This window comes from Cyrtonyx montezumae, unplaced genomic scaffold (assembly GCF_038088225.1).
Source record: "Cyrtonyx montezumae isolate F1298 unplaced genomic scaffold, pur_monq_1.0 scaffold_0, whole genome shotgun sequence".
Taxonomy (NCBI): Eukaryota; Metazoa; Chordata; class Aves; order Galliformes; family Odontophoridae; genus Cyrtonyx; species Cyrtonyx montezumae.
The window spans coordinates 48,846,042-48,858,187 of record NW_027071824.1 but is presented as its reverse complement, the minus strand read 5'-3'; the positions used below and the strand labels follow the sequence as shown (position 1 = coordinate 48,858,187).

General features: G+C 38.3%; 1 protein-coding gene across 3 annotated transcripts in view; it reads left to right on the top strand.

Moving 5' to 3' along the window:
* The window catches only part of DSE (dermatan sulfate epimerase), a 31,728-nt gene extending 22,182 nt beyond the window's left edge, over window positions 1-9,546 (top strand). For all 3 annotated transcript variants that reach the window (XM_065734585.1, XM_065734593.1, XM_065734604.1), the window contains 4 exons: window positions 686-939; window positions 3,404-3,643; window positions 5,464-5,671; window positions 7,621-9,546. In XM_065734585.1, the coding sequence (XP_065590657.1) occupies window positions 686-939; window positions 3,404-3,643; window positions 5,464-5,671; window positions 7,621-9,382 (2,464 nt within the window). In that variant the 3' untranslated portion in view covers window positions 9,383-9,546. The remainder of the gene's footprint in view (window positions 1-685; window positions 940-3,403; window positions 3,644-5,463; window positions 5,672-7,620) is intronic.
* Window positions 9,547-12,146: the final 2,600 nt, after the last annotated feature.

Here is a 12,146-nt window from a genome sequence, read left to right as displayed (position 1 = left end):
GTCCTGTCACCACACACAAGATTTTTTCTACTGTGTTTTCCTTTGTATTTCCTTTCTTTTAGGACTGTGACCTGAAAATATATTCACTACAGCAAAACTGAGTATTAGGCAATATTTGCTTGATTTAAGGGAAATATTTGTTCTGTGCTATCTCCACCTCCATTATGAACTTTCTCGGTTCATCTTTACTATGTTACCAATAATTATTTTGCTTTAAAGACAGCTTCAATCTCATTGCCACCATTAGGAACTTATTAACATGTGACTGATTTGGAGAAGAAAAGATTCTTTCTTTTTTTTTTTTTTTTTGAAGAGTGTAAACTACAAGGTATCACTTTCTTAGAAAAATGCTTTAAATCTTCCTTCAGACAAATACATTATTTTTCTGTACAATCAATGTTCTGCTTATATCTGTTTCTCCTAGCAAAACCTAGAATATCACACGGTTGTAATACTTAAGGACTTAATCTGTCTAGTAAAATTAATGAGATTTGAAGGTTAGTATTATTCATATTTAGAACAGAATGCTCTCAAAGACTTGGTAAGTATCTTACTACCATGTTAAATTCAGCATGTGTTGTCTAACTTTGGAGGTGTTAAGTCATACACGCCTTTTAAATATATTTATAATAGAGAAAAATGAGAAGGTGAACCTCAATTAATTAGCATCTTTCTTTATTGACAGGCTAGTGAAGGATGCCCCATGGGATGAGGTCCCACTTGCCCACTCCTTAGTTGGCTTTGCCACAGCTTATGACTTCTTGTACAGCTATCTTAGCAAGACTCAACAGGAGAGATTTCTTGAGGTAATTGCCAATGCTTCGGGATATATGTACGAAACATCATACAGACGAGGATGGGGTTTCCAGTACCTCCATAACCACCAGCCTACCAACTGTGTGGCCCTGCTGGCTGGAAGCCTGGTTCTGATGAATCAAGGTATGTGCTAAACCGTAGGAATGCTTTTCTACAGCATATCAGCTCAATTGGCCATTTATGGAATAACGTGCAGGAACTGATACACGTTTTTTCTGTGGTTTTCCACATTTAGTTTTCTGCCTATATGGCAGACAGCTGCAAAGGTGTTCTGCTTTGTGTTTTGAGAGCTCCATTACATTGGGTCTTATGTTGCCTAGAAAAATATATTGATTGAATAGAACAATAATCTGTGGGCAGATGTAGAGAAGATGATATATATGCATTATATCTATAAATATAAAAGTAGATACCTAACTGGTTTTGTATTCCTTACCTCCCCATTGCTAAAAAGTTAACACGTCCTTCATGTGTATTGTTACCTGTTCAGATTTGCAGGCAGTCTTTTAGGGTAGGTTATCAATTCGAAGCTTGTTCTAATGCCTGCAGACAGTCCAGCATTGATCTGCATTGAGGTCAGTGGTCAGAAACACCCTGTGCCCCAAGCTTTGAGCTGGGGTATAGCACTTCAGTCTTGTTTCCCTCAGAGGACTTCCAAGCTGGAACTCGATCCACCCATGGTCCACAGCTCAGGACCTACCTTTTCAGCATCTTTTGCTAAGGAAATGAGCAAAGCTTTACCTTTTTCCCTATGCCCATTCTGAAGGAGAGTGCAAGTCATGGAAAGAACAGGTGAAGAAATCCTGGCATTAAATCCCTATGGTACTTAGGCTGAGAAGTAGAAGTCATGGAGCGAGCTCTAGCTTATAAAAATATGTCAGTACTTTATCAAGATTTTATTTAAAATGAGCTGGGCATATTTTGAAAATACAGTGCCTGATGTAGGTACTTGCTGCAAGTCAAAGAAGTTTCTGGATGCTTATAGTGCTGCTAAGCTGTTTAGCCCTTCCAGGCAAGGACACATCTGCACATAGTCAGAGCTTTCAGACACCCCAGGAATATGTGCCAGAAAAATGTGATGCCTACTGTGTTTGGGGATCAGTTTTTTGTTAAGAGCTTGTCATAGCAAGTGCATTCACTAATGTGCATATGCTAAAAACCAACAAGGGTATACATGGAAGTTATTCCCTTTCCTTGTACTATGCTTTCCACAAATTGAAGACTAAGACCATGTTTATTCAGTGGGTTTTGCTAAATTCATCGTAATTCCATCCTTCCCTGATCCTCTGTTGTTGCAGAAAGCTGTCGGTTTGCAAGAGGACTCTGCTTTTCATTAGGGTATAGACCAGAAGTATGCTTTGTGCCAAACAATGGTAACATCACAGATACAGTTGGATAATAATTCTTTCATCACACTTCATATATTTTTGTGGGAAAAAAAAAAGAAAAAAAAAGGAAAAAAAAACAACGAATTCAATAACACTTAAGCAAGTACTGTGAATATTTCAAATGAAAATGGGTCAAAATAGGTCAGTACATCCAGACTGTGTACTTCTAAATGAAAATTGAGTTTTTCTCAATACAAAGTGATTTTATAATAAATAAATAGATTCCATTTTGATCTAAAATGATTTAAAAAAAAATCCAAGTTTCTTAAAAATTCTTACTCTGGCCTTAAAGATTTTTTTCTTAAGGAAAAAACAGTTTTCTTACCTTCCTTCTGCAGTATATACAGACACTGCCAAGAATCTCATGCCCGTGGTTGCTCCATGGTAAAAGCAACTAAGTCCTGAGAAGGGCTTCAGGCAACCTCTTCCCAACTTGTGGTTTGTGTGGAGCAGACCAAAATAGTAAAACCTCTAGAAGCCTTTTCCTTAGAAGAAATATAACTGTTTAAAGTTTATATATGTGAAGGCCACAGCTTATCTTAGTTGGAAGTTAGGGAACTGAAGAATCAGCATCTGTAATTAGCCATGCAAATCTTTTCTGAAATAACTTCTATTTTAGATAACATTTTGGACAGTACAACATTGAAAATGCAAGTGAAATATAGCAGATCTTAAAATTAAGCATATTGTAGTAGAATATCAGTTAACTGTAGTTCAAGTGTCACCTTTATAAACTGTGAGAATCTTTTATCACGCTGGTGATTGTACTAGTAAAAAATGACTGATTAGAATACTTGCTTTACTGAGCCATCTAGTGGGGGCCGTCAGATTGTTCTCATACTGTTTTAATCTGAAATGCAATCAATAGTGTTGTTGTGACTCTTCTGTTTTTATATGCCCTGAATGCATTAATTAACTTTCCCTTTAGGATGGAATACATAATCCCACAAAAGCAAAAAGGTGTCTTGATATTTTTCTCTCCACTCAGGTGACCTTGCTCCTACTGTCTTTAAGCATAGAGTTTTATCTTTTACCCTGGACCCACAGAGATGCTGCAGTGATGGGTCGTGTTTTTTAGAGCTCTGGCAGCTTTCCTTGTGGATTTATTGCTATGAAGGATCCCACTGTGTGAATATAAGCAATGTCATCTATGATCTATGGTGTTGTGACCAGGTTTTCTAACACCTCTTTTCTTTCAGGTTACCTTCAGGAAGCTTACTTATGGACCAAGCAAGTACTGGCAATCATGGAGAAGTCAGTAGTCCTGCTGCAGGAGGTCACAGATGGCTCTCTCTATGAAGGGGTGGCTTATGGCAGTTACACAACCAGGTCACTGTTTCAGTACATGTTCCTTGTCCAAAGGCACTTTGATATCAATCACTTCAACCACCCTTGGCTCAAGCAGCACTTTGCATTTATGTACAGGACTATCCTGCCAGGTAGGTCATTTGGTCTAATGAAAATCAATCTTCCAGTTTTTGAAGCAGTTTCATACTTGAAGTAGGCCATTTTTAAATAACCTCATATTCGGACATTTGAAGTAACCTTTTTCTCTGACTTTTACTTTCATCATCCACGGAAGCAGTGATATCATTGTTTATCACTGCTTATTAAACACTGTTGTTTATTTAACTCTTTTTTAAAACCAAATAAAAAACAATAATGTCACTTGAAAGAAAAAGCAGCGCTTTAGAATTTGATCTCTGGTTTTCAGAGTTTGACACAGAGCTGATTTTGGGGCTTTTTGTTTGAGAAATAATATTCTTTGAGATTCTTACTAATTTTTTCTTTACCAAAAGGAAAAGCAATCACACAAAAATATTCGATGAAAGGAATAGCAGATAGTGAAACCAAGGTGAAAGTATCAAGGATGTGCAAGGAAGTTTTACTTAGAATCATAGAATCCTTAGAGCTGGAAGAGACCTTTAAATGTCTTCTAGTTCAACTCCCTGGCAATGAACAGGGACAGCTACAGCTAGATGAGGTTCCTCAGAGCCTGGTCCAGCCTGACCTTGAATGTCTCCAGGTACAGGGCATCCACCACATCTCTGGGTATCATGTTCCAGAGCCTCACCACCCTCACTGTAAAAGAATTGTTCCTTATATTTGGTCAAAATGTATCCTTTTTTAGTTCGAAATAATTCCCTTTTGTCCTGTCCCAAGACCCTGCTAAATGGTCTCTCCCCTTCTTTCCCGTAGCTCTCCTTTAGTTACTGAAAGGCCACAGTTTCCCACAAAACATTGAAATCTGTTTTTATAACCTTATTTTATTTTATTTTTTCAAAATCTTTTTCATACATAAAATGTAATTGACTCAATTGGTGGATTTCTCAGAGCAGTCCTGAGATGCATGAACCCATGGGTTCATTCATTTTCTTCGGTCACTGTGAGAACTAAACAGAAATACTGGGCACCTCTAGTGGGTCAGTTTTGCAGACTGTTTCTGTTTTCATGCTGAATCTCTCCATTGTCACACAGTGTGTTCAGCATCTCTGATGTGAAATCCTAGTTTTGACTAAAAGATGGAGATCTATAAATATGAAAACTGCGTAAGATAATAAATATTGCCAGCTCCTTGTAACTTTCAGATAAGATTCAGTTTCAGGTATCCTTGAAAGTTTTCAGTGGTGATTTTGTGCTGCTTGTTCATAGAGCAATTCATTGGGAACTTACATTGTTTAAACTCTTCTTTAAAAAGTTATTACGATAACTTAAGGTATATTAAAAACCCTGTATTTAGCTCTGTGTATGAGGGCAATGAGTGCAGCTTTTTGGCATGCCAGCACAGATGTGTAAGGAGCTGCACTGAATCCAGGTCGTACCTCAGACATGTACTGGGGAGAGGTTGCTAAAGAGCAAAGTGAACTCATTTTAGCTATTTCAGAATGAAAGCTGGATTGGGGGTTTTGTTTTGTTGTGTCGTTTCTTGAGAGGACCTTTCTTTTGTTGCTTTGGAGAGTTTGGATTGACATAGGAGGAGTGAAAGCTGCAAGATCTGAGTGAAGAAGAGAACTGGATGGGACATTGTTGTTGCACTTTGACTGGTTGTATAGCCCATAGCCAAAGAAGAAAGGTGACTATTCAGATTAGAGAGAAACAAACAGCTCCTGTGTAACCTATGGCTCATTTATGAGTATAAACATGTGAGAAGGCTGCTCCTGTTTGTGCCTGTTTGTACCGCTTGGCTTCATCTTCATGCTCTACAAACATATCTGTGTTTATTTGTTCTTTCTCACATTCCTTTTAACTTTTTCCCAAGGGTTTCAGAGGACTGTGGCCATTGCAGACTCCAACTACAACTGGTTCTATGGGCCAGAGAGCCAGCTGGTGTTTCTTGACAAATTCGTCATGCGCAATGGCAGTGGGAACTGGTTGGCAGACCAGATCAGAAAGAACCGGGTGGTGGAGGGCCCAGGGACTCCATCCAAAGGGCAGAGGTGGTGCACTCTCCACACTGAATTTCTCTGGTATGAAAGGGAATGAGCGGGCTCAAAAAGTTCTGGACAGCTGCTTGCCATTTGTGATAACCTGTTATCTTTAGATTTGTACTGCAGAGGCAGAGATTATGCTGCTGGCCATGAACTCCTTAACTTAGCATAGATGTCCAGTATGAGTTGCTACAGGTTATAAAGGGAGACATTTCTGCATATATTCTTCGGTTTATCTGTTCTGTTCTGTGATGTTTAATCCTCTTATGTTCTTTAAAAATTAATTAGGCAGATATTTAAAGTGTAGTTTTGTTTTAAAAGCTGTAAGTCCTAATATAAGTGTTCTTTGAAAAGCTTAACTAATGTGAAAGATAGTGTTATTAATTGTGTGAGCATACTAATTTGCAGGCCAAATTTAGAAAAAAATATGATAAATGACTAGATCCATATCTTCTATGTTATTTACACCTCTTCTAACTTCTATGCTAGTCTACAAAAGCTAATAAGTAAGACCCAAGGTGTACATATAAATGTGTGTGTGAATTCCTTCAGTTTGTAGAGAACACATTTCTAAGGAGTCAGTATAGTTCTATTTCTCTCTATTAGAAGAGGAATACTATTGAACATATTGGTTTGTGTTTATTTTACACACATTAAAATGTTTTCTAAGCTCATAGCGCACTTCAGCTTGTTATTTGCATCTTTCCTTTTGATTGCTGTCATACATTATCTTTTCTTGTTTGTCCATGGAAATCTTGGCAATTTATACTTAGAATTTCCTCCTGATGCTAAAGGGAAAGAAATTTTAAGAGCATGTTGGCCAAAACAAAACAAATGAAACAAACAAACAAAGCAAACAATAAAACACACACACACACACACACACAAAGCACATGCTAAAATAGCTCTGAATATTCCAACAACTGCCTTTTTTTGTGCTGCAGAGTTGCTCCTTCGATGAGCACATCCACTTGCATTGGAGTCTTAGGAAAAGGTCTTCTGTTAGGAGTATCTCTATATAAAGACCTTAACTCTACAGTGAAGCCTTTGCCAGACATGAGCTGAGGTTAGCCAAAGGCTTGCTGGGCTTCCCTGTTAGCTATAGAAAATAGAAAAATTCTGATGAGGAACCATCTAACAAAAGCACTATTGAGTTGAATGATTGTTTTACTTACTTAAAAATAATGTTGGGCTTATTTTTTATTTTTATTTTTTTTACTTTTTTGGGGGTGAGTTGTTTTAATTCCTGTGAATCAAACAAAACATTGTGATTTTTTTCCAAAATTAAGACCTCATTTTAAACCAGATAACTTATGTCTTGTAATTTATACAAGAAAGCTGTAAATTTCTTTTTCAGCATAGCTGGAAAAGGAAACTAATATAATTATGTAAATTAAATGTTATAAATCATATAAATAAATGTATCATTTAAAATGCTTTTTCATTAATTTTTAGTTTATTGCCAGTTCTGTTTGGGGACTACAGACTTCCTATTATCATCAGTTTGGGAGAAACAGACGCTCTTTTTGCCTCTTTTGGTTAGGTAGTGAGCAAATAGATGCAAATGCTGATGTCCAGAGCAAAACAGTGTCTACAACCTGCTCCTAATGTGCCTTTTAAAGTACTTATATTGCAGTCAGTAGCTTTTTGATATAAAACAAAATGTGCCTCGTTTGAGAGATAGTTGACCCTACTCTTGTTTTTGGACTGCAAAAGGATTGCCTGTTATAAGTGTGGAGTAGATGCTTTCAGTTATTATTCTATAAAAAGCATACAATGTTAATTTGACTCCTTCAGATTTACATAGGGATTTGTATCACAAATATCATTAGAACTATAGGCTTTTGCTCAGGAAAGACATTGGTGGGCTTTATATTGATAGGTTTTTCTTTGATATGAGTAATGAATTGGTTTTTGAATTTTATATAAGTGTTGGCAGTGGAATTAGTCAAGTGATTTTTCAACTGTTCTCCTCATCATTTTGGCAGGTATGATGCAAGTTTGCGCTCCATCCCTCCTCCAGACTTTGGAGTTCCAAAGCTACATTACTTTGAGGACTGGGGAGTGGTAACCTATGGAAGTGCTTTGCCGGCTGAAATCAACAGGCCTTTCCTTTCCTTCAAGTCAGGAAAGCTGGGAGGACGTGCAATATATGATATTGTTCATAAGAACAAGTACAAAGAGTGGATCAAAGGATGGAGGAACTTTAATGCTGGCCATGAACACCCAGACCAGAACTCCTTTACTTTTGCTCCCAATGGTGTACCTTTCATTACAGAAGCTCTGTATGGGCCAAAATACACTTTTTTTAATAATGTCCTGATGTTTTCCCCAGCTGTGTCCAAGAGCTGCTTCTCCCCATGGGAAGGGCAGATTACAGAAGACTGTTCTTCAAAATGGCTTAAATATAAACATGACTTGGCTGGTGACTGTCAAGGACGAGTGGTTGCTGCCATGGAAAGAAGCGGGATTGTTTTTATCAGGGGAGAAGGAATGGGGGCATACAATCCTAAACTGAAGTTGAGAAAATTGCAAAGAAACCTCATACTTCTTCATCCTCAACTTTTGTTGCTGGTGGACCAAATCCACCTAGAGGATGACAGCCCTCTGGAGGCAGCGACCAGTTTCTTCCACAATGTGGATGTGCCTTTTGAAGAAACAGTTGTTGATGAGATCCATGGGGCATTCATTAGACATCGTGATGGGATATATAAGATGTACTGGATGGACGACACTGGCCACAGTGAGAAAGCTACCATTGCCTCAAGGATGTATCCCCGGGGCTACCCTTACAATGGAACAAATTATGTGAATGTAACGACCCTCCTGAGGCACCCCGTCACCAGAGCCATTTACTTGTTCATTGGGCCCTCCATTGACGTGCAGAGCTTCACTGTCCGCGCAGACTCTCGGCAGCTGGATGTTTTTGTCACCACGAATGAGCACTCCTATGCAGTTTACCTGTGGACTGTGGAGGACGGGCCTCGTCCCGCCTTTGCACAAGTTACTACAGGCCGTCAGAAAATTGTCTTCGACCGAACATCTGCCATTAAGAACTCTGCAGTGCCAGAAGTGAAGGACTACATCGGGATCGTGGAGAGGAACCTGCAGCATTTTAAGCCTGTTTTCCAGCAGCTTGAGAAGCAGATCTTGTCTCGTGTACGAAACACTGCTAGCTTTAGGAAGACCGCTGAACGCCTGTTGAGGTTTTCAGATAAGAGACAGACAGAGGAGGCCATCGATAGAATATTTGCTATCTCACAGAGGCAGCAGCAGCAGCGTGGAAGAGCAAAGAAAAATAGAAAAGTAGCCAAAGGCTACAAATTTGTTGATGCTGTTCCTGACATTTTTGCACAAATTGAGGTAAATGAAAGAAAAGTGCGACAGAAGGCACAGACTCAAGCACAGAAAGAGTTGCCTGTAGATGAAGATGAGGAAATGAAAGATCTTTTGGATTTTGCAGATATCACTTATGTGAAGCACAAACCTGGAGTGTCAATCAAGGACCGATCAGGGCTGGCACAGATGGTGGCAGCCACTCGAAGTAGTGCCCCATCAATATCAGCCTCTTATACACGGCTCTTTCTAATTCTCAACATTGCTATTTTTTTTGTCATGTTAGCAATGCAGCTCACATACTTTCAGAAGGCCAAGAGACTGCATGGCCAAAGATGTCTGTATGCAATACTTTTAGTAGATAGCTGTATATTATTGTGGCTGTATTCTTCCTGTTCGCAGTCACAATGTTAGCAGAAGACCTCTACTAGTTGACCAGTTTATGGTCATATATGTCTATGCAAAAGCATTAACCCTAATAGGGCCAAAGTTTATGTTCTTTTCTTTCTGAAACATTCCAAAAACAGCTGGGGAAATATTGTTTTCAGACCAGAAAGGACAGGCAGGCAATGAATTTCTCTGAATTTCTCCAAGTTCAGCCTCACATCTGAAGGAACATTATGCTTTGTTCTTCAGGGTTTGGTAATGCAAAACTGTAATGAAATTTCTGATGAGAAGAGCCCTCTTAAGATATATGTTTCTAAGGGCTTTTTTTTTTTTAATATGGAATTGGATTTGCATTTAGTGACTTTTTATTTCCAGGCTGCTGTGGACGTTTGTGGATGTTCTCTTAAGCAAAGGATATGCAATCACAGGTATGCAGGGCAGATCTTAGCAGCAGATGCCATTTCTCTCTGACAAACCAAAGAGTATTTAATTGTGGGACACTCCTGTATAATAATTTCAGACACTTTCATCGTATCATCTCTTCTATGCTTTACAGTCTGGCATGGTTGGAGATGGCAATCCTATCAGTACTTACCAATGAGCAGCACAATGTTTAGTAGACAGCAACAGAAGGGGGAGAATAAGTAGCTAGTTCAAAGTACAAAGGAAGGTAATTCTCAGGAAATAAAAACTTTTTTCAGTCAAGAGTGGACTGTGGAAAGATGAATGTTGTGGGGTCTGTTCTCGATTTTTTTCAAGACAGGGTTTCACAAAAGTTTTCCATAGTTTGAAGTGCATCTTAGTAGAGCAATAATGTTCTTCTGCATGCGCTTGTAAAAATACAAAAACCAAAGCAATCCTGTGGTAACCTCAACAATTACCAGTAGGGAAAAAGAGGTATTACAGAAGTATTCAGTGTCTTTTTCTTTGTTGTTGTTGTTCTGTTCAAATGGCTAGAAACAGAGGACTGTTAAAATTATATGAACAATCTGTTCTCTATAAAGCACCAGGGAGGGATCTACAAGCTCGTGGTGGCCCCTGTGTCAATTATTTGGGGATTAGTGGTAAATGGAATCTTGTGGTTTACAGCAAAAATAAGTTTGACATCTCCACATATCTCCCCTTCTGTTCATTAAACTGATTTTAAGAAATCATAACTATTTGAGAGGATGGAAAATCTATGGAATTGGGATATATCTGTTTGTCTTTACAGGAAAATATTTTTCCCAGTCCTTTTGTTAAATAAAAATATTATAATTTTCTCTGTGGAAAAAAAAATGTTTCTCTTTGATTAAAATATTTTTCCTGTTAATTACAGTAATAATGTTCATTGGCACTTTGTTCAAAAGGTAAAACCTTTTTCCTTTCCCTTACACCCATTTAGGTATGTTATCTATGTCGCTATTTTTAAACCTTCTGGAAATTATGCTTTGAAATACACTGAGCTTTTCTTGTCTAAACATTTTCAGTGAATTATCAGAATATTTTCATTACATTCTAGATACTGAGCCATATCAGCACTGCATTCATGTACAAAAGCCCTGCTACAATCTTCAGTGCCTGGATTTAGCCAGCAAAATTTAACACATGTAGTCTAGGCAAAATTATAAGATCTCAGTTAATTTCTGCTTCATCTCTTGGCAATGAAGCAAGAGCCTTCAGATAGCTGAAACGCCTTCAGAGAGAACCACCTTCAAGACATACCTTTCCATGCTAACTGAAAAAGATGCATAGGGTTGTTAATCACCTGTTTCACATCACTCAGTTAATTCCTGAAGGAAGTTAAGGGTGAAGGAAGCTGGCTGGTTGCATGTTGTTACTTACAGTGTAAGTATGTCTAGGTTGTGAGAGGCTGTGTGTCACTTGACATTTCCTTTCTGCCTTTGTGTAATGATAATAGAAAGCTACATGGAAATAGCTGTTGATTGTTTTTTTTAGTATTAGATACTTGTGTATCTTTATTCTCTTTGGAGATGATAGAACCTTTAGAAAACAGAAGAGCAGTGATGACTGTGAGCCTTTACTAGACTAACATAATCAGCATTTATACAAATCTTTCACTGCAATTGGCAGTTGTATGTTTGCCCCATATCAGTTTGCCATTGCTTTGTTGGACAGTCAGCTACAAAAAGCTAAACTCTAGTTGTTCTAGTGCAGAAAGCTTTCGAGAAGTACCTGTATTTCTTGGTTGGCTGTGTACAGCATGCCATCCAAATTCTAGCATTGGATTAGTGCATGTGTGCAATGAAACTGCAGAATTATGGAAAGTAAGATATAGTTGTGGACATTAGCTCCTGGTAACGTGAAGCTTCTCTGCACCACTGTAGCAATGTGAAGATGAAAAGGTGAGTACAAGAGATCACTGTGCTCAGAGCCAAATCTTACAGCAGCTTGTAAAGCAGACCAGCATTTAAATGCTGGTCTGGAGTGTACATGCAATGATGGAGTGAAGGGAAATGAAAATAACCTCATGTACTTCATTACTTACTACTTTCTACACTGAAGCCTTTTACTAGTTCTTACATAATGCTTGTTTAAGTTTTGTTTCAAATTTTTGCTTCCATTCTTCTTCCCAATTGTTCTGTCTCTCATTCCTTAGTGAAACTCTTCATCTTTTCTAATGGAATCTGAAGCAAATGGAACAAAGAGCAAACATATCCTTGATGTCTGAAATTAGTGCTGTGGGTCGGAAGTGTCTGTTTTACAGGCCAGGAAGAAACAACTCAAGCCTTCAGCAACATCCTCTGGAAAATCTGCTTGGGCTTTACTAGGAAGTATAGTGAGGAGGAGC